The 21,482-nt window shown below is 42.4% G+C and overlaps 1 protein-coding gene across 2 annotated transcripts; it reads left to right on the top strand.

Moving 5' to 3' along the window:
- Positions 1–120: 120 nt before the first annotated feature.
- specc1la (sperm antigen with calponin homology and coiled-coil domains 1-like a) lies at positions 121–21,474 on the top strand. Of its 2 annotated transcripts, none has more exons than XM_051422928.1 (16): positions 121–446; positions 6,138–6,300; positions 6,406–6,544; positions 6,648–8,278; positions 8,771–8,978; positions 9,633–9,706; positions 10,956–11,131; positions 11,478–11,641; positions 12,161–12,279; positions 13,436–13,526; positions 14,314–14,403; positions 14,494–14,653; positions 14,943–15,045; positions 16,375–16,491; positions 16,618–16,677; positions 17,518–21,474. In XM_051422928.1, the coding sequence occupies exons 2-16, from the start codon at positions 6,175–6,177 to the stop codon at positions 17,605–17,607; spliced, it is 3,348 nt and encodes a 1,115-aa protein (XP_051278888.1). In that variant the 5' UTR covers positions 121–446; positions 6,138–6,174; the 3' UTR covers positions 17,608–21,474. The 2 variants fall into 2 exon arrangements, with proteins under 2 accessions (XP_051278888.1, XP_051278889.1); XM_051422929.1 differs by having other exon boundaries at positions 123–446; positions 14,497–14,653.
- The last annotated feature ends 8 nt before the right edge of the window (positions 21,475–21,482 follow it).

Raw genomic sequence — 21,482 nt, 5'->3', positions numbered from 1 at the left:
GATGTCAAGGATGTATCTAAAGCAATAATACACTCTAGGATCCATACCCCACAAGGGTCTATACCTCACATATACTGTCAGTGGTCTACACCTGACATTTCCTCTACTCTAATTGAAGGTGTGTGAAGGTGGTGTGTACGAGAAGACGGCAGACTTTTGGCCCAGATCCAGAAATAATTTGGAGACAATAATAAATGAACCACCGGGTATTTAAAGCTCCTGGAGGCAGCGGACTGTCCCTCCTGTACAGAGGGGGATGCTGAGATGATGCAACCAGAGGAGGGGGCAGAGGATCATCCGGCTGCTGCCAACAGAAAGGGGCTGACACCCGAAACCGATGCTGGCTGCCGTCTGAAGTTGTGGATTAGTGAACTGTTAGCGACCGCAAATGAACATTCATCGGACATTTATCAACCTATCAAACTGGAAAGTTAGGAGAACCTCAGGTATGGATATTTTATCGCTTTACTGACAGAGCGCTGTCTTTTTGCCGGCTATGCTAACATTGTTAGCCTAACGGTAGCATTAGCAACCTTAGCTTTGCTGTTGCTTACTGACAGCTGAAGTAAATTAACTGACTGAAAAGAAACACACAAACCAACTCTAGAGTTACACCAACTGAGCAGACTCGCGTTGTTCATTTTATTTGTTTTAAATAGCTTGATATGTGTTGTTTTAGCCCTCAAAGCAGATTTTTAGTCAGCTGTCAAGGCAGAAAAAATCACTTGGGTCTATACAATGAATTATTTCAAAATAAGTCTTCACGATGTGTTGACATACAGTCCGATTGTCATTCGTAGTTTAATGTCGGTCGATATAACTGTGTTTACTACCGTTATTGCTCAGTGAAGATTTTTCCTAATTAACTTTAGTTACGTTTAACTGCAACAATGTTTTTGTAAATGTAAATGTAACGTTATCACTTAGCAAATGAATCCTTTGCTGTTCTCGTCAGTGGGTTATAACTATTCTGTGTTACATGTAGAGGTACGTTTAGTCAGGGTAGTACTCAAGAATACCTATAATTTTATTGGAACATACATTTGGTGACACTTCGGACTTAATGCGTTATAGTGACCAGAAATACCTGAAATCTGAAGAAATGTATTTTGCATTTGGTTGTAAATATCTGCAGTGTTAACCCATATTACATCAGCTATCTATCTTCCGTACTATATCTGTCTATTATACATGTGTTTTCACTATAGGATTAAATCCTTTCCCTCTATCTGAGTTGTAATATAATTATTATAGTTTCAGTAGAAGGGTTGTGCTTACGTGTCTGGCGGTGCTTTTGTTTTGAAATCGTGTCGCCAAACAGGAAGTGAAATTACTGAAATTCCGTGCGTGCCTGACCTTAAAGCTAACTAGCTAGCTGGGTTATCTTCTTAGTTTTAACTTGCCATTTGGTCTCTGACCTGATAGTACCGACGTTTGCTTGCTCCTTAGAGTCAGGTAGCTGTGTTTATCCAAACGGTTTGTTTGATAAAGTGTGTGCTCGTTTGGTTGAATGACACACACTGTGCTAACGTTAGCCGTGGTGCAGCTAATGTAGGTGTAGCCCAGAACAATGTAAATTTGCCATCCCCCTGAGAAGAGTCAACAGTGAAGTGATGTTGCAGCTTGTCAGTGCCTTTTGTCTGGCCCAAATCGTGTACTATTGCAGTAGTGTAGACTCTGTGTGTGTGTGTGTTACTTCAGTAAATCATCCTCTCTCTCAAGTAACGTTACTCAGTTAGTTTAAAATTATATTTCCTAACCAAAGGAGACCACAGATGTTTCCCAACTTTTCTTGGAAAGAGCAATATTTCACAGCCCACTCTTCAAATCTATGTCCAGGAGATATGACTTATGCGATATTCCCTCTTGGCTTTGCCTGATCATTGCTGTGCTTTTAGAAAAATATTTTTGGAAAAACTTTACAGTCTTGGAAACTTTGCCCTCAGCTGACACTGAATAAGGGGAAAGAAAGAAATGTATTTCCAGGACAAACTCATTGGTCAGGACCAAACCATGCTCAGTTTGGTTTAATTGAACTAAGTGGATTCAGTTTTAACTTCTCCACACTGTGTGAATGTGAAAGGTGAGAGACAAACACACCAATAGCTCAATAAATTAGTGTTGAAATACTGTTTGTGATGGTCGTTTGACTGAAGGCCACAGAACAAAAAATGGCTTGTTTACTTGCATTCCAGGCTTGTGTATTAATAGTGAGGCATATATTGGCAAATGAAATTGAAGGTTTTACAGTGTCTGCTCTGTCTCAGGCAGACTGGTGCCTGCTTGTCCTTGTACACACAGTCACCCTTTTAGGGTTTACTTTTTTTTTTTTTACTGGAGACGCCACCACAGGAAGCTAATGTTATGGCAAGGAAGTGCCTCCCCTCAGTTAAAGCATGAATAAGGAAGGAGAGCAGGGACGGGGTATTAATGAGTTCCTAGACCACTGCTACCCCCACCTCCTTCTCTTCCCAGACTTACCTCGGCAGTTTCTTCCGCGTCCTCTGTCTCAGCCTCGGGCTTTGTTCAGCTGTCTGTAAAGGAACACTACACACTCTTGTTCCTTTGGTCAGCCTTGGATCAGCTCCACCGCATTCATTAACACTGAAATTAAATACTGTAGCTCTATTTCATTTGAATCAGGACAAGTGTTATTGGCTTCTGGCCAAGTGAGGAGCAGCTGACATTCTGCAGCACAGAGCGTTACGTGGTTAAAATGTGGCACATCAATGATTCTGTTAACCTTCCTCTCATAGCATCATCTTATTGATGGATAGTGATGGGCTGTTTTATATTTGAGAAGACAAATGATCACAACTGAAATAATTATATCTTTAGCTATATTTAAATAAGAATGATAAACTGTCTAATCATGTGGAGTCACAAAGAAAATAGTTTTTCATCATCACAGAAACAGCGTTGTTTTTGACACAGTGTGATTCATCACAGATGTTTGTGTAAACTACAGTAGTGTGAGAGGAACCGCTGGTTTAGAATCCATTTTCCAAACTGATCCAAGTGAGTCTGACAGGCCAATGTGTATGCATTTGTGGTGTATGAATTATCATTGAATTATTGTATTAAAAAGTCTTCAAAATGCTACTAGCAGGAGATTTGCAGTAGTTTTACAAAGTGAGAGAGTGAAAGAAAAGGCTGCTGCCTCTGCCCCATTTAGCTGCACTTTTGGTCCCCAGTCGGTGATCCCATGTCTATTCAGATCCAATGAAAAGAGCCGAACTCCAGCTAGCAGCTCTCTGTTTCAGACATCTGCTTTGACACACATTCAGCTATTCAGAAAACTGGCTAGTTGTTGAGTACACATGTCAGTATTCAGGGATAACGCCCTGCCAAATGTATGTGTTATGAATAAGTACATGCATACACAGGCAGTATAGAGTTAGGTGGGCAAAGGCCGCTATGGTAATGTAACGAAGAGTCATGATATATTCTTTAGCAAGCTGAGTCGTATCTTTAGCTAGAGACGTTACTTGCTTGATGGCATGTAGTATGAGTTTAACAGCAGCTGTGGTGCAGATACACACATTTTCTTTGTTTCTTTGTGCCCAGAAAGTTTGTGTTTGAAAAAACAAAGACTTGCACAGCAGGACTGGAGGTGTTCTGCCAATGGCAGACTGAAAGACAACACAAGCTCTACAGTCAATTATTTCTAGCTTAACTGCATATGTAATTTAAGATAACCTGTCAACATATAAAGTCTTGGTCTGGGTAACGTGCAGTGAGAACTGTGCAGACATGACAAAACGTGCATTATCAAAGTATGGCAATAACGTCAAGCTTCCAAATACTACACTGGGGGGTGTAGCCTTTATCTTGGAAAGACACTGACCGAGGAAAGATGCATGGTGTAAACATAGAATTCATATTCTAATCATGAAGTCTGAAGAGGTTGCAGATGTAAACACAATATGCATCAAGGTGCAGATCTGTTTCACTGAATAAAATCTACCTCTGCGCCTCAGAGCTGCCGAGTCTAACCAGCTGAGACACATTATTTGCCATTTCCTCCACATGAGGCAGGGAAGATTGTTTCTTTTGTTTGCTTGCGGCTCTTCGTAAACATACACATAGCTGTCTGTGGTCTGATGGTATGCAACACGTATTCTGTGGCTGTAAGAAGCTTTTTGTAGTTTATGTAAGCATGTTATTTTGATGAAAAATATCAAGTTCTACAACTTGGCAAATACACATTTATAGCTTTAGTTCCAGTATAAAAACTCCTCGTAACTCTTCCTAAAGGCTAGGGCCGTGCGTTTGTGTGGTTTGGTCGTATGAGTAAGGTGCAGCTAAACACATCTCACCATTTACATCACTGGAGGCCAAGGTAAACCCGACAGAAATAAAAAAGGCCAAAAAATATCATAGAAAAAAATTAATCACTTTGAAGAGTCTGTGTGCTCCATGTGGAAGATTCAGCGCAGGATGACAGCTTTAAGGTAACACCTGTACCACGGCAACACAGCTGAAATCTATTAGAGAAGCATTTGTTTTAGAATAAAGTGCCGTTGTGGTTTAGTAGCAGGTTATTTTGGATTCTCTGGGAGTATCAGAATCAGATGTGAGCTATTGTGTGCAGATCTCCCCCCTGCTCTGGCTGCATCAGATTTAAAATGTTATTTCATCCTTGTAGTGTGTATTCAAGATGTGTATGTAAGATTCAAGGAACGGTTTCAGTCTGTGAATAGTCTAAATATGTGTGCTCCTGCTACAATACATTGGTCAGCTTCTCACAGTGCTCTATTTATAGTTTGAGTTACTGCTGATAATTGATTCTATTTATTTTATATCTAAACAACATCAACATCTGCTCAGGACAACAACAGATCACAGAGTCAGAGATAGATTGCAGCTGGATTACCTGCGCACAATAAATAACTCCAGCTCACTTTTTCCTCTTAAGAGCCTTAGTGCAAAAAGAAGGCATCCAAATCTGTGCTAAAGTACTTACTCTTTGTCTCCAGCTGTGTCCCAAATCACTTTTCTTGCTATCGTGGCATCAAGTCAGGTTTTCTTCAGACCTGGACGCAACATGTGAACAATGCTGAATAAAGCCTCCTGTGTTTTATACAAGCTTTTCTTATTTGGTTGCAGCCAGTTTCAACACCTTGCTCACTGCCAAATGAGCACAGTTTATTGGCTAAATTGCTGCAGATAACTCCAACATAGTTTAATTCAACACACCTTTTGAAATTATCTCAAGAATTTGCCTCTATTAAAATGTTGTATAACTTTTCTGGGTTCTCAAATTGTTTAAATAGAGCATGTAGTGATTGTGAACTGTTATGAGAGCATCTTGCACAAACGTGATGGCACTAAATGATTTCTTGGCAGTGCAAAATGTAATCCAGTGTATCAGACATCGGTTGCCCAGTAACAGACTAACAGCCTCGCATTTTTGCCTCACAAAATATTTCACTTTGATCTGTGAACAAATCTACTTTTCCTTTTTTGGCTCTGATGATTATTCTACACACTGCTAGAGAAAATCCTGTCTTGCAGATCTTTGTCTGTGCTACAGAGTCCATTGTGGATTGTAACCACATTCTTCCCACAAATTAATATGTACTGAAAGCAGCAACCACCCACACAGATTGAAACTTTACCAGTGTCATCGTTGTTGCAGCTGACAGGCAAGTGAAACTCTGAACTGACTCAACTATCACAAACACATGAGAGCCATCTAGTGGAGACATTGGTTGGCCTTTGAAAGCCTCTATCTCAGTGTTTATCTTGCATTCCTGTGTCTGGGGTGGTCCCCTACAGCTGTCTTAACAGCTACCAAATGTAACTGCCGTGTAGACAAAATGATTTAAATTGCCACACAAGTGTCCACGTATCATGATGTGAATACAAATAAACATTTTTAAACTGGCATCAGGAGAATCAGCAAAATTATCCAATACCTCCCAAACACCAACTATCTAGAATAAACTGACAGAGACAGACAGAGAGAAACACTTTTTCTAGAAGAGCTCTGCTATTCAACGTGGTCTCTGTGTTTTTTTTCTAGTGTTTAGGGAATAGGCTGTGGAAAGAATTCCTCTTCCATGGAAAACTGGAGCTATCACTCTGCGCACTGCTGACATACATTACCTTTCTCCTCCCTCCTCCGTGCGCAGATTGAGCTGTAAATGTATCGGCATCAGAGAGCTCAGTATGAAGAAGTCGGTCCGGCCAGCCGCGGGTAAGGTCAGCGGAGATCGAGGGAAGGCGGAGGCCACAGCTACCACTGGGACCGGAAAGGCTGCAGCCAAGACCAGCACCACAGCACCTCTGTCTAAGGTAAGACTCATTACGTCATGGACCAATTAGAGCTGATTAATGCCACTTTGAATTGGATTTGATTTTATTGTTTGTAAGTGAAAATGTTGAATTTTGTGCTTTCAGGTGAAAAGCAATGATGATCTTTTAGCAGCTATGGCTGGAGGCAATCCTGCATCAAGTAATGCTGTCACCAAGACCAAGAGGACTGCCTCAGTTGGGACTACTGCTAGCAACTTGGACAGTAAGCCAAAGACAACATCAGGTATATCTAATATTCCATGCCTACATATTCATTTTTATCTTTTTGTACAAAAAAAAAGAAGCTTTACTGGAAATGTAAGGAGGACCTTTTTCTCTCTTACCAGGTACTTCATCCAAGCGTACGACATCTTCGATTTCCAAGGAGCAAAATTCATCACGAGACCGTCTCCGGACATCCAGGACCTCAGCCAATAAGAAGCAGTTGGTTTCGGGGACTGTAGCGGGGGATGTGGCCTCAGGGAAGCGCTCTCGCGGCCAGATTCTGGCAGAGTCCGAGGGCCGTATGAGCAAATCTAAATCAGACGGCCAGATCAGTGATAAGGTGGCTCTGCAGGCCAAAGTAAATGACCTGTTGGGTTTGGCTAAAAGCAAAGATGTGGAGATCCTCCACCTACGCAGTGAGCTGAGAGACATGAGGGCCCAGCTTGGTTTGGGAGGGAAGGAAGCACCACCAGAGGAGGAAGCCGGGGAGGAGGAGAAGCCCCACGTGTCAGCCATCACAGCAGCTGACGTGGAGTCCACTCTGATTCTCTTACAGGAGCAGAACCAGGCCATCAGAGAGGAGCTCAACCTGCTAAAGAGTGAGAACCGAATGCTAAAAGACCGGCTCAATGCGCTGGGCTTCTCTCTGGAGCAGAGGCTGGATGGCTCTGACAAGCTGTTCAACTACGCCTCTCTTAGCCCGGACCTGGCAGTAGGCAGCGGGCAGAGTGATGGTGGAGGAACAGGTACGCTGACCTCCTCAGTGGAAGGATCTGCCCCCGGCTCTTTGGAGGATCTGCTCTCAGGACACCAGCATGGAGGCTCAGCCGACAACCTCGACAGTGAATCTAGCGAGGTCTACCAGGCAGTCACCTCAAGTGACGATGCTCTGGACGCCCCCTCTGGAGCTTCCTCATCCTCCGAGTCAGAATGCGCACCCAGCAGGGAGCGTTCACGGAGGGGCAGCAGTGGCAATGCTAGCGAGGTGTCAGTGGCCTGTCTGACGGAGCGCATCCACCAGATGGAAGAGAACCAGCACAGCACTGCTGAGGAGCTTCAGGCCACATTGCAGGAGCTGGCTGACCTGCAGCAAATCACCCAGGAGCTGAACGGAGAGAACGAGCGGCTAGGTGAAGAGAAGGTGATCCTCATGGACTCCCTGTGCCAGCAGAGTGACAAGCTAGAGCTTTACGGTCGACAGATCGAGTACCTGCGCTCTTTGCTGGATGAGCATCATATCTCCTATGTGCTAGAGGAGGACATCAAGAGTAGCCGCTACATGGAGCTGGAGCAGCGCTACGGAGACCTGGCAGATAATGCCCGCTTTGAAAGAGAGCAGCTGCTGGGGGTTCAACAACACCTGTCCAACACACTGAAGATGGCCGAACAGGACAACGCTGAGGCCCAGGAGATGATCGGAGCTCTGAAGGAGAGGAACCACCAGATGGAGCGCATCATGGAGTCGGAGAGACAGGGTCGAGCTGCCATGGCAGCAGCAGTTGAGGAGTACAAGGCAGCTATGAGCAACGACCAGGCGGAGCTGAACCGCTGCAGAGCCCAGCTGGACCAGGAGAGGCAGAGGGTGGCCGAACTGTACTCTCTTCACACTGCAGGGGACAAAAATGACATCTGCCAGCTGCTGGAAGGAGTGCGTCTGGGGAAGGAAGAAGCTGAGGCCAAGGCGGCAAAGTTGCAGGAGGAGCTGGAACAAGCCCACAGTGATCTCACCCGGCTGCAGGAGACTTTCAGTAAGGTTAGTTAAAACTTGAAAAAGATTGTGGAAGTGTGTGTGTGTGTGTGTGTGTGTGTGTGTGTGTGTGTGTGTGTGTGTGTGTGTGTGGCATCAATTTCCTGTTTCCAATTGTGTGTTGGCCTATATTAAATTTAATCTAGGTTGTGAATTTGGGTCATCATAATGAATGCCCCTTTTACTGTCTATGGAGCAGTGCCAGATTTGACCTTGAAAACATCAGATACCACAGTCATGTCTCCAAAGCTTACCTTTAGGAAGGAGTGGTACACATTCCTTGTTTGTACCTCACCAACATAATACTAGGCAGAGGACACTGTGCAGATGCACAGTTAACACTGTACACTGTACAATAAATCTCTATAAATTACAGTATGACACTGCTGGAGCTTTGTTGCGCATTAGTCAGCTAATTACCTTATTGCTTATTAATTAAATGAAGGATACCCCTCTTCGTGTGTGTGTGTGTGTGTGTGTGTGTGCGTGTGTGCGCAGCTGGACAGGGAATACAGAGGCTTCCAGGAGCAGGTGCAGCAGCAGATGGCCGAGCAGGAGCGCGCACTGGAGAAGCAGCGCGTGGACCTGCAGGAGAAAGAGACCGAGATCGCAGACATGAAGGAAACCATCTTTGAGCTGGAGGATGAGGTGGAGCAGCACCGAGCTCTGAAACTCCATGACAACCTCATCATCACAGACCTCGAGAGTAAGCGGGCTGCATACAAACAACAGTGTAAACTTCCAAACTAAATTTTGACTCAATCAAGAAGCCAGTGATTATTTAGAAAGCTTGTTGTGTGAACCCAACCCAAAACAAATTAAGGGCCTGTCCTCACGAATACGTTTTTCTCGATTCCGGATGAATACTTTATCGCATCGGCTTCGCGTCCAGACGGATACGGCGTTTTCAGAGTGTGAAAACGGTATTTTTTGGAAACGGGTCCCAGAGTGGGAAAATTCAAAAACGCCGGATTGCCCAGAGTCGTCTGGATGACAAAACGGATTTTTTTCCGAAACGATGATGGATTAGCCCCGCCTCTCTAGCCTTTAACCTCAGCCGCCGCCGCTATAAGCCCCAATCAGCCCCAATAACCTCTGAATAGTTCTACTTGTTGTTAAATTGCAATGTGAGCGGCAGCCAACGGGGGTGCATTATGCGGCAGGATCATTTAAAAGGCAACCGTGACTACATTGTGCGTCTGCCCCATTTCTGATATCGTGGCAGCAGAAATTTAACAGCGGCGGGCCGCCGCTCCAAAATCAACATAGAGGAAACACTGGGTGAGGCCGCGTATTCATGAGGACAGGCCCTAAGATAGTGTGATTGACAGCTTATCATCTTCCATATCTCAAATTTCAGACTCGGTGAAGAAGCTGCAGGACCAGAAGCATGACATGGAGAGAGAGATTAAGATTCTTCACCGGAGACTAAGGGTAAGACTGCTGCAGGGGAGCAGTGGGCTACAAGGGAACTAGGCCGGACTGGAGTCAAATAAATAAAATTCTTATGTTTAGTTGTGCTTTTAATATACGAAAACAAAGGAAGACCAGTGCACCAAACTGCACCCATTTTAGGTCAGTATTCAGCCAGTAGTACATTTATCCGGGCACAGGTTAAAACCAATGCCAAGAAGTATTTGCAAACACTCTTCTTCCACTGGATTCACAGGAAGACAGTGTAGTTTATATCTCAATGATATATCAGTTAACCTGAACAATATTAAAGCTATAATGCGTAACACTTCTGCATTAAAATGTCATTAGACCTACGTTACATATTTTGTTGAGTAGTGTACTTACATTATCCCAAAACGTTTCCAACAATGTTCAAACCCAGACACACTGTCAATGCATGTGTCAGCGTTGAGGGTGTCTGCCAGAAAATAATAATAAAAAAAAAAAAATGTATCCAGTTTTAAGCCATGTTTTTACTATACACTTTTATATCTTGCATTTTTAACTATGTAGTTTAACTGGAGGAAGGATTTTAGTCATCGGACTATCTGAGCTAATGTTAGCAGTCAGTGGATAATTTGGCTCCTGAAAGATGCCTGCAATGACGCTACTTCATTATGTCCTCAAACTTTGTCTTTTGTTATTGTTTTGAGTATGTATAATATGAAGGTGTCCCTTGTAACAACAAACCCACAGAGAATTATCACCTGATGTTGCAGTTCCCTTAGCTCTACAGAGCCTTTTAGTTTCTTTCAGCTTATTGTTTTGGTTTTACAGGCTACAACTTCACTGTTTTAGTTCACCTTCACCACTCTCATTAACCCCATCTCTATATACAGTAGACAGCTGTTTTCACTGAAAAAGCTCCCGTACACCCACTGTATGCTATTTGCACCAAACAGTAGGCGACTAAGTTAGCAACTAGCAGAGCTTCAAGGACAGACAGTGGTGTACTTGCGTTCACCAGGTGGCTAGAAACACAACTCTGAATGAATGCTTCTGTTTCTCTGTGTCTGCTGGGTGTGTAAAATGTGACTGTTTGCTAACACGTTCACCATCAACTTTATAAGGTGATAATGTCAGATGTTGCAGCTTGTTCCCTCACCCCCAAGTGGCCAAAAAATCATTCATTCATAATGATCCAACGTGTCATTTATCCTAAATAAAGCCTAAACTCTCTGCTGTCATCTCACTGTATCTGTGTGCGTGTGCGTGCGTGTGTGTGTAGGAGGAGTCAATGGAATGGCGTCAATTCCAGGCTGATCTGCAGACAGCTGTTGTCATTGCTAATGACATCAAGTCTGAGGCACAGGAAGAGATTGGAGATCTGCGGCGCCGGCTGCAGGAAGCCCAGGAGAAGAACGAGAAGCTGAGCAAAGAGCTGGACGAGGTCAAGAGCCGCAAGTAAGAGCCACAGAGAGAGAATGGAAGAGCTCCAGCGGTCGCTCTGACATCTGTCTTGTGTTTGTAAATGAAATGAGGAGATATTTAACTTTTGTTTATTTAATTATGATTCTGGGTACTCAATACCAGGGTTCGCATTAATTTATCTTTGACGAATCCCACAGTTGAAAAATGGCCTTCACAGACAAAATGATGAATCACTTATTTTCAATTACAAATTCACCATAATTGTCCCTACAAGATGATAGTATAAACAGATTAAGAGCCATTGTCAAACCATCATGTAGAAATAGACAGAATAGGAGCTGTGAGTGTACATATTGAGTAGTATTGTGTGTTTCCCCAGGCAGGATGAGGAGAGAGGCAGAGTGTATAACTACATGAATGCAGTGGAGAGGGACCTGGCTGCTCTCAGACAGGGGATGGGTCTCAGCCGGCGATCCTCCACCTCCTCCGAACCCTCTCCCACCGTCAAAACTCTCATCAAGAGCTTCGACAGTGCCTCGCAAGGTACCACACAATCATAAGACGCTCCACTTTCTTCACTTTTATATGTTGCTGCTGGTTTAAATTGTATTAATAAGCTGTAGCTTCATATACTCAGTTGAGTGATTTTCAGATTGAACAAATGTTTGGCAATGCAACAAAATAGGTCTACATGTTATATTATTTATTCCCCATTGCTGCAAGTGTAGTCATCTGTCAAAATGTGTCTTGCTTTAGGTCTGCAACAGTATCACAGACTGATTTGCAAGAAGTCATAGAAACCCTGGCTTTATTTTTAGCTTTTGATTATCACAGATTAACAGAGAAAATAGATGTGTATTCTATTTATTTTGCAGTAAGATCATTTTGTCTTTGCCAACCACCTTAGCTTTGGTCTTAGCTCAGCATTTGTCAATACAGAAGGAACCTTTTATAGGCAGGACTCCTGGTGCAGTTCATGATATCAGCATTGTATTTGGTTGTGTGCATGGAACAGGACTGAACTGAGTTATATGTGTTGGTTCCTTTCCACTCTGAACTTAGGTCCACCTTCCAATGGTGCCACAGTGACTCCGACAGCCACAGCTGCCCCACTACCACGTACCCCCCTCAGCCCCAGTCCCATGAAGACACCCCCAGCAGCTGCTGTTTCACCCATACAGGTACAAGAGGGAAGTCTTACATGTTGCTAAAATTTCACTTTTCCCTGTTACTATACTATTTCACATTTTTTAATGGTTAGTTTGGAACTTACATTGATGATGGCAGCTGTCGTAAACTTGGTATCAACAAAAAGATTATTTTAAAAGACATAAAAACAACATCCAAGACTTAGTTTGAAACAATTATTACAAAGTTCTTGCACATCTGAAATTTGACAGTTGCAGCAGATCAAAATATATCTTGACTGTAAAAAAAAACCCCAAACCTGTTGGCCCAAAATAATGTACTTTTATATAGGTCATTTTACAGAAATGTCAGAACAGCCTGCAGTAGTTTTTATTATTTATACAGTGAAGAGTTTGTGAAAGAAGCAGGCTATGCCTTTTTAATATTCTAATAAACAAAAACTGACAAATTAGGGAGCAGGGAAGGCTTTGAGTAGACTGTCAGATTATGATACACATTTTGTATAAATATTAGGAAAATTACTAGCATAAGTAAAAAACCAAATTTTTTAAAGTAGTAAAGGCCCAAATCTTAGGATTTTCAAACCTGGTTGATTGGATAAATTGAGAGACTATACAGAAGTCAGACTGTGGGAAAATGGCTCTACTTTGTAAAAGTTTTAGAAAGAAAAGAACATTTTGATTTACCAGGTGAATTATATATTTTTATTTGTTTAATAAAACTAATCTGAATTAGTGTCTGTTTGCAAAAGTGTGGAACAAGATGCACTGAATGCAGTGAAAATGAATTATTATATAATGAGATAATCTAATCTTTAGGTGAAATGAAATAAATCTGACGCATAATAGTTTGTTGCTGTCATGTGAAACTACATATCTCCAAAACATCTGTTGTTAATGAGCTTTCATCTAATGTGACAATGTATTTTTCAGATGATCGAGTGGGTTTTTAATTCTCTTAGTTTATGAAGTGGGAGACTTTTCTCAACCAATAAATTAACCTATAATCCACAAGATCCTTCTGTTATTTCGAAAAACGCAAAATAAGCACACATATAGATCGTTTTCCTTTCTGTTCTATTGCTAGTTTATAATGTTGTATTTATATATTTTATATTGTATTCTACTTAACCAAGAGCACAGAATTTGTGGTAATGGGATTCTTAATATTATTTATTTGCTGTTTCAGAGACACTCCATAAGTGGATCTATGTCAGCAGCCAAGCCACTGTCCTCCCTAAGTGATAAGAGGCCCAGCTACACAGACATCACCATGCCAGGTGAGGCAGCCATCACAATTTACTGGACCTTTTTTAAATTGTGTAACATTTAGGAGGATCTATTGGCAGAAATGGAATGTAACATACATGGGTATGTTTTCATTAGTCACAAGTTTCACAGCCACCGTAGTTTGTCCCTCGTGCTTGGAAGGGGAGGGTGAAGCGAATGAGTTGCAATCTGCAACTACACCGCTAGATGCCACTAAATCCTACACACCGGACCTTAAAATACCCTCCATATACTGTATAAAGAATGACTCTTAATTTCCCAACTGTTAGTCTCAGACATGTCGATTTAGATCTGTAAATGGAATAATGTCCTTTGTCCTCTGCGGTACCTCTGTCACGGTAAACTATCTTAACAATTAACTGGAGTGGACTGCCCCCTCACTCATGAGAAATAACTTTACAGCTTTTCCCCAGAACCCTGGAGTCTGGAGTTAGTAGGTTTACTGTATGTTGACTTCATATTTTTAGTTCATCAAAACACTGGAGTGCATGATAAGAGGGAAATAATGAGCCACCATGTGCTGTAGAATTTCCCTGAGTTCATTCTCACCAGTAATGAGGTCAAGTGTTTCATGTGAACGTGCAGATTTGGCCATAGCCTCAAACGTTCTATGATTTGTGTGTTTTCTTGGGGAACGAGGCAGCCTCAGTCATTTGTCGGTATTCCCTGAACTCAGAGGGGCTGGATTGTGGCTCGTCACTGGCCCTGCTGCATCTTATTTCAGGAAGTGCAAACAGTCGTTCTATATGTGACGTAAATACTGTGATGTATCCACAGCTGAGCACCTACTCAGGGGATCCTCGGCTAGCCGACCTCCGTCTGCCCTCCAGAGGGTCTCCAACATGGACTCCACCAAGACAATCTCAGGTTAGAGATGCTAGGGAACCTTGTTATAAATTGACTCAGTCTCAGTTAAGTTTGAAATGTCAGGTCTATAATGGTCTCCCCTGTCCTCAGCAGTGTCTCGCCGCAGCAGTGAGGAGATAAAGAGGGACATGTCGGCTTCAGATGGGGCCTCCTCATCCTCCCTGATGGCTATGAGTGCTGCCTCCTCCCCGCTCTCTTTGTCCTCCTCCCCCACCGCCTCTGTCACCCCCACAGCACGCAGCCGCCTAAGGTACCACCTCCTGGGGCACTGACTTAATATTATTTTGTACTGATTGGTAGAATAGGGTTGGGTTATTTGCCTATAACGCAGCAAATGTGCTCACATGTGCTCTGCCTGTTTAAAGTCTCTATTTTCATTGTGTCCAATGTGACATCACTTCTGACAAAACATACAGCCCATAACAGCTTTCCTAGCTCACCAAGCAAACATGTTTGCCATATAATCTCTTTGCCTTACTGACACAGTAAATCACAGTAAAAGTGTTTGCTTACATGTGTCTTCCTTGTGTGTATTACAGAGAGGAGAGAAAGGACCCGCTGTCAGCACTGGCCAGAGAGTATGGAGGCTCCAAGAGAAATGCTTTGCTAAAGTGGTGCCAGAAGAAGACTGAGGGTTATCAGGTAGGTTGCTGTCCTGTCAGTGGAAGATACAGATATATCTGATCTAATCCCAGATGATTAAAATGGTCTGTAACTCCTCTCTAAAGGCGTGGCCAGACACTGACACAAAGCGAATGGCTGCATTTTCAAATGGAAATTCACAATCTGATTAAAAATGTAGGTGGTGAGGCGACCTGGTAGCTGGCACCTCTTGTACCAGGGCTGCGTCCTTGCTGCGGCAGCCATGGATTCGATTCCCACCTTTGCCCTTTGCTGTGTGTGATTTTCCCCCCTCTCTCTCTCCCCTTTTCTGTCCATCTTGAGCTGTCCTATGTATCTAATAAAGGGGCAAAAAAAAATTTAGGCAGCAACTAAAGAAGAAGGCTATGATAAATAAGAAAAAGGTCATTCATTCCTTCATAGCAAGATGTATTTCTTTGGATTAAATGTGGTGATACAAATATGTATTTTGTGGCATGTCGCCAGTTCCCAGCAAGAATAGCCAAGTCAAGATGAGCTGGTGTTTTCGTAAAGGCAACGATAACTAAAGAAAACAGTCAGCAGCACAGACAGCACTGTTTTTCCTTCCAGTAATTTGAGTTTTATAATAATAAATAATTCTATGTACTACACGTTTTTTGGGGGCTTATGTGAAAAGGAGGTAAACTTCTAGTAATCAAAGCTGATTGTTATTCTTTTTTTTTAGTAGAACAGCACATATCTTCAATAAATATCTAAGCACTGCCCTAGAAATGACAGGCAGTAAAATAACCAACAGGATCAACAGCTGTGTCAACTGGTGTCTGATATGGTTTCCATGGCACCATAGGTCTTCTCCAGGAAGTGGGCAACATTTAACACATCCTGTCAGTTCACTGCATCACACATGAGGCTTTCTCTGAGTCATTGCGTACCATCTAGGTTATAGTTGTGACACTGAGGAGACTTGGGCCTCTAACCTTAGTGGTTGTTTGAAATTACATATTTACAGCCTACGCAGAGGTCAGCTGACAGTTGATGGTGGAAGGGATAATAAATATAACATATGGAGTATTGTTGACGCGCAGGACTGTCGTCAGGTCGAGCTGCTGTTAAACCGTTTTGAACAGTGCCATGACAACTGAATTTATTAGGATCATAATAATGTTGAAGGGGATAGTGAAAGCCTGTAATGCACAGTGGCTGGCAGTGACATTCATGACCTGGGATAAAATGTTGTGCCTCCTTATCCCGGATAAGGCCCAGAGATTGGTTTTCCATCGATTTTTAGTTTTTATTTTTTTGTCCCGGACTGTAAATGTTCTGTCAAGTTAAATCAAAGTTTAAATGGGTCGTTGCTTTGTTTTTCAGAACATTGATATCACAAACTTCAGCAGCAGCTGGAATGACGGCCTGGCCTTCTGTGCTGTGCTCCACACATACCTGCCCGCACACATCCCCTACCAGGAGCTCACTAGCCAAGAGAAGGCAAGTAGAGCTCCCAGGAAATCCCCGACCTTTAAGGCATCATTACTGTATCATTGTATCATTATCAACCATTGTTAGACATAGTATTCCACTGTGGGTGACTTTGACTCTTTCTCCTTTTCTCAGAGGAGAAACTTCACCTTAGCTTTCCAAGCTGCAGAGAGTGTGGGCATCAAATGCACTTTGGTAAGTGTTGTACTAATATGAAAGACTTTATTAATTAAGATATGAATAAAAAACAAAACTGTATTCCTAGTGTGTAAGAATGTATTTAGGAAAGAGCCAGACACAACTTTAGGTCAGATTTGAAATTGGACATTATGTTTATTCCAAGGAATGTGTACAGAAACATGGGTGATGGGGTTTTTTGGAAGGGAGAAATTATCCCTTATTGTCCCTCATATTTTTCTTGATGCCAGAATATTTTTTTTTTCCATTCTTTTTTAATAGGCCCCTCAAACCCATAAAGTAAATACATTTCACCTACTGACACTGCTCACTCTGCATCCAGCTGCTGGTTAGCTTAGCATAAAGACTGGAATTGGGGGGGAAACTACCAGCCTGCCTCTGTCTTAAGGTAACAAAATCCACCGCCACAGCAGTACAAAAACGCATGCTGTGATTTCACAGTGCCTCTGCTGGTTGCCTGGCAACCTCACAGAAATAACAGGACTCCAGGAAGTTACTGCATTCAGCCCAGAAATAGTCAAACACTTTCAACTTGCAATTTAGTTTTTTGTGTTGATTTAAACAAATTAGATATAACGTGTTATTTAGTGAGCGCTAGAGGTGCTGGTAGGTGGATTGTGTTACCTTGGGCCAGAGCTAGCCGTTTACCCCGTTTCCAGGCTTTATGCTAAGCTAAGCTAACAAGCTGTAGCTCATATTTACCCATTCCATATACACTCAAAAAACGAATTATGAATGAGGTTTATTCTTTTGTTTTCTTTATCTAAAATATGTTTATTGGTGGGACAGAAATCCTCAGTATTTTTTCCTCTTTAACCGTCTCTTTCTCCATTCCAGGACATAAATGAGATGGTGCACACAGAGAGGCCGGACTGGCAAAGCGTCATGACTTATGTCACAGCCATCTACAAGTACTTTGAGACCTGACTTCACCATCTCACCCACCCTGCTCCTGCAGCACAATCAGAGCCACGCCAGCCCTCCAGAGCTCTCAGCAACCTCTCAACCCCACGGTCAACTGTTATACCTCACTAACCCCGCTCCCGCATACCCCAGAAACACGCAATCACGCTGCATGTCGATTCTCAGTATTTAGCAACAATAAAGGCAGACCAGAACCTCACTGGACACACGCAGCTACTCCATACTCCCGGCGCAGCGTGGAAGGCGCTTTGTGTAGAGTTGTAGTCCAAGGGCTTACCTGTATGTCTGCTGTTACACTAGTAAGCCTTGAGAAGTAACACTGGTGAAAGCCTGGTGAACCAAGTATGAACTGAGCAGCTATCAAATCCAAATCCAAATCCAATTCACGTCTGAAGGAGCAGCATGATAAAGAAACCAAGTCTCAGTGCCTTCTACCTGGCTATTTCCTGGCAAATAATATTTCCGTTAAGTTAACAGTCAACCCAGTTTTCAGGTTGTTAACGGGGAATTCCTGCGAATCTGACTTTCAGCGAGCTACTTTGCAAACTCATTTTCCTAAATAGTCACAATGTGTTTCTCTTTTGTTGGCTGTGAATATTTTGTGGAGAACATCAGCTTCTGCAGAATAACAAATCGAACAGAAGTGATGTTGGAATTCCCCCACAACCCTAAAAACCCCCTCTGAAAGGAATTCAGGCAGACGCAGCCTTTTTGCACCAAGTCTTCCAGACGTTACACTACGATACAGATGCCTCGATTTCAATGGATAAAGTGCCTGTGAGTTTTGATGCAGGGGACCAGGATATGAGCTCTCTCTATGGGCCAGTCCTCCACAGAGGCAGTGTCTTTTCACTACAGATTGGAGGAGTTGTTGCCAAATATGTTTCAGAGCCTTTTGATTGTTGATTTCTGGCTTACTGGTCATCAGGACGGACCGATGCTGCAGACAGCTACTACATCAGCATCTGAACGCGAGTGACTGTTTGCTTTTCAAGCACAGAAATATGCTATCTTCTACAACGTTACTCCACATTTTGTTAAGCATCACACTTACGATGGTTTTTCATGAAGGTGGACTAATATTAATTTGATGTGTATGAAGTTGAACGCTAAACCGTATAATGTGAGTGTTTGCATTTTGTAGGCCTGCATTTGCTGTCTTGCACTTAGACTTCTTTCATTAGGCACATAGAGCACACAGCATTGTTTCATAATAACCAAAACCATAAGCGAGTAGCATCCAGTTTTTTGATAAAATGCATTTTGATTGACATGTAAGTGTTTGAATCAGAGAGCCTTAAACTTTCTCAGCCTGGGAATTAGAAAAATAGCGTCTCACCCAGCGACGACTTGTTGAGAAAATATGCTGTAGTTTTTGGAAACCAGCAGAGACATATTCAATGGTGAAGACACACTTTTGTTAGTCGATTCAGCTTCTCATTGAAAGAATAGTTCATCTTTTTGGGAAATACTCTTACTTTCTTGCAGTGAGTTGGATTAGAAGATTGATACCACTCTCATGCCTGTACTGTGAATATGAAGCCTAAACCAGGAGCTCAGCTTAGCTTAGCTTAGCATAAGGACTGGAATCGGGGCCACAGCTAGCCTGACTCTGCCCAAAGGTAACAAAGTCCACCTAGTACTGCTAGGTAGACCGATTTGGTAGACATATTTGTTGCTTTACTTTTGAATAGAGCCAGGCTAGTTGTGTCCCTCCGATTCTAGTCTTTATGCTAAGCTAAGCTCATCACCTGCATGCCCTAACTTCATATTTACTGCACAGCCTTATCGATCTTCTCATCTAACCCTCGGCATGAAAGCTAATAAGTGTACTTCCCATAGTGTCAAACTATTCCTTCAACATCAACGAATGTTGCAAAACTATTTATTTTGCACATAAATGACAAAGTATGAACAAGTGATCGGACAATTCATTGTGCCATTGGCTTTCTTTTGTGTGTTAATACTGATGCTGTGTTTGACAGGTAGTTTTTGACATTCCTAGTATGACTAACTATTACTAATAGAGATACTTTGTAGCACACAATGTCATTTAGGTTGTTCGATTTCAGTCCGTGGGCAACACTTTAAGTCTCCCATTTAGTATTTATAAACAGTATTTAGACATTTAATAAATGGTTTATAGCACACTAGAATGTTTATTAATGTGTAATATTTGTCAGCAATTATAACTTCTCCTATGAGGACTTATTTATGTTATTACAACAGTGTTTTACTTGCCATTCATTATCTGTTTATACAGTAGTCTCCACTTAAGGGTTCCCACAGGAGGAGTTACAGTTGTTGACAAATCCATTAATAATCACTGCTTAACACTACATTATAGTGTGTTATAAACCACTTACTAAAGGTGTATGTACTGCTTGTAAATGCTAAATAGGGCTGTTGCCATATAATGCTGTGTGAGTGCCGTGTGTTTATCGTGCCTCAACAAGTTCACTGTATTTATTTGCATGGTTTCCAGTCATTGTAGTGAGGTTATTGCTTTGTGTGTGTGTCTGAAGTGTATATGAATTTACTACACATACAGTAAGTAGCTGCACTGAGATTGTTGTATTTCACACTAATTTCCTGCCTTAACAGTTTAGCCGAGGCTTCAGAAAGTGAAACTGTGACATTTCAAACCACGGTTATCTTTCCTTACCAGGCACGTGTCTTCTTCTTGTTCGTGCCTCTTAAGAAACCCTAATAGTGAGCGATGGGTCATGAACCATTTTGGGAAACTGGTTGTATCCCCTCCTGTGTCTGGTGAAGGTGACTACACGCTGTTTTGATTTGGATCAGATGAGGCTGCCAGCTGGTATCAATAGCAACATCAGGAGCAACATTTTTGTCCCGATTTAGAAGCACATCCCGCCGTGCCATTTGCCAAGACACATCACCACAATGTGTACAGCCGCATTAGACATTTAGTGATACAAAGTTAGCACAAGAGCCTGCAGCAGTGAAAGTTTTTTGTGTACAAGAGAGTGCGAGTGAGTTATTTAATGCCGTGTGAAAGCACTGGCTCTCTGTTGATAGGGTTTTGTGATGCCATGATGCTGAGGATTATCAGCCAACAGTTTTATTGTGTTCTGCTTGATTCCACCGCTGGCCCACGTCTTTTATCGTTCCCGACAGGAACACTGAGAGCTACAGAGAGATTTGAAGCCTCTCCATCGTGGATGTGGAATGTGTTTTGATCACGCTTTAGTGATCCTGGGACTTTACGAGGTCCAGCGCATGCTGATGTGGAGTGATTGATGAACACTGAGCCCGGCCCTGCTGAGGAGAAACCAGACGGCTGGCAAAAGCTAGGAAGCACATTCCACCTCCACATGATGCAGACATGAGGGACATGTTACACTGTTTGGGACCTGAGACGATGCCCTTTAAGTGTAAAGCTTTACCACAGTGAGCAAAGCAAATGTGAACAGTGCATTGTGTCTTTATTGGGTCCACTTCATCACTCTATATTTTGTTTTTATTTACTTGAAAATGCTCTGAGAATTCCACTGAACCTGCTTTAGTTTGTCTTTTTGTTTCCATGTTGCCTTTTTTTTTTTTTTTTTTTTCTTTTACACCATGCCACATTTTGATTACGTGTGGAATATTTGTTTTTCCTGATCACACTACATGCAGTGCTGAAATGATCCCTGGGCAAAGTTAAAACTGAATGAATAAATGTGTGTGTGTGTGTGTGTGTGTGTGTGTCTGTGCGTGCATGCGTGCGTGTGTGTGTGTGTAAAGGGACTAAGCTACAGTATTAAGTGCACACTACAATGATAATCAGTTGTAAAAAAAAATATGCTGTCTGGTTTTATGTTGCTTATTTTTTCTGGCAATAGTTATAAAGACCATTGAAGCAGCCATGTTTG

The sequence above is a fragment of the Dicentrarchus labrax genome, unplaced genomic scaffold, assembly GCF_905237075.1.
Source record: "Dicentrarchus labrax unplaced genomic scaffold, dlabrax2021, whole genome shotgun sequence".
NCBI lineage: Eukaryota > Metazoa > Chordata > Actinopteri > Moronidae > Dicentrarchus > Dicentrarchus labrax.
The sequence above is the reverse complement of the archived record's forward strand: the minus strand, read 5'-3'. Positions and strand labels throughout refer to the sequence as shown.

What these genes read in the sequence shown, in the direction of transcription:
- specc1la (XM_051422928.1), top strand. Translation starts at nt 6,175, where the DNA reads ATGAAGAAGTCGGTCCGGCCAGCCGCGGGTAAGGTCAGCGGAGATCGA. An exon ending in CCACAGCACCTCTGTCTAAG is followed by an intron (nt 6,301 to 6,405) that starts GTAAGACTCATT and finishes TTGTGCTTTCAG; the next exon opens with GTGAAAAGCAATGATGATCT. An exon ending in ACAGCACGCAGCCGCCTAAG is followed by an intron (nt 14,654 to 14,942) that starts GTACCACCTCCT and finishes TGTGTATTACAG; the next exon opens with AGAGGAGAGAAAGGACCCGC.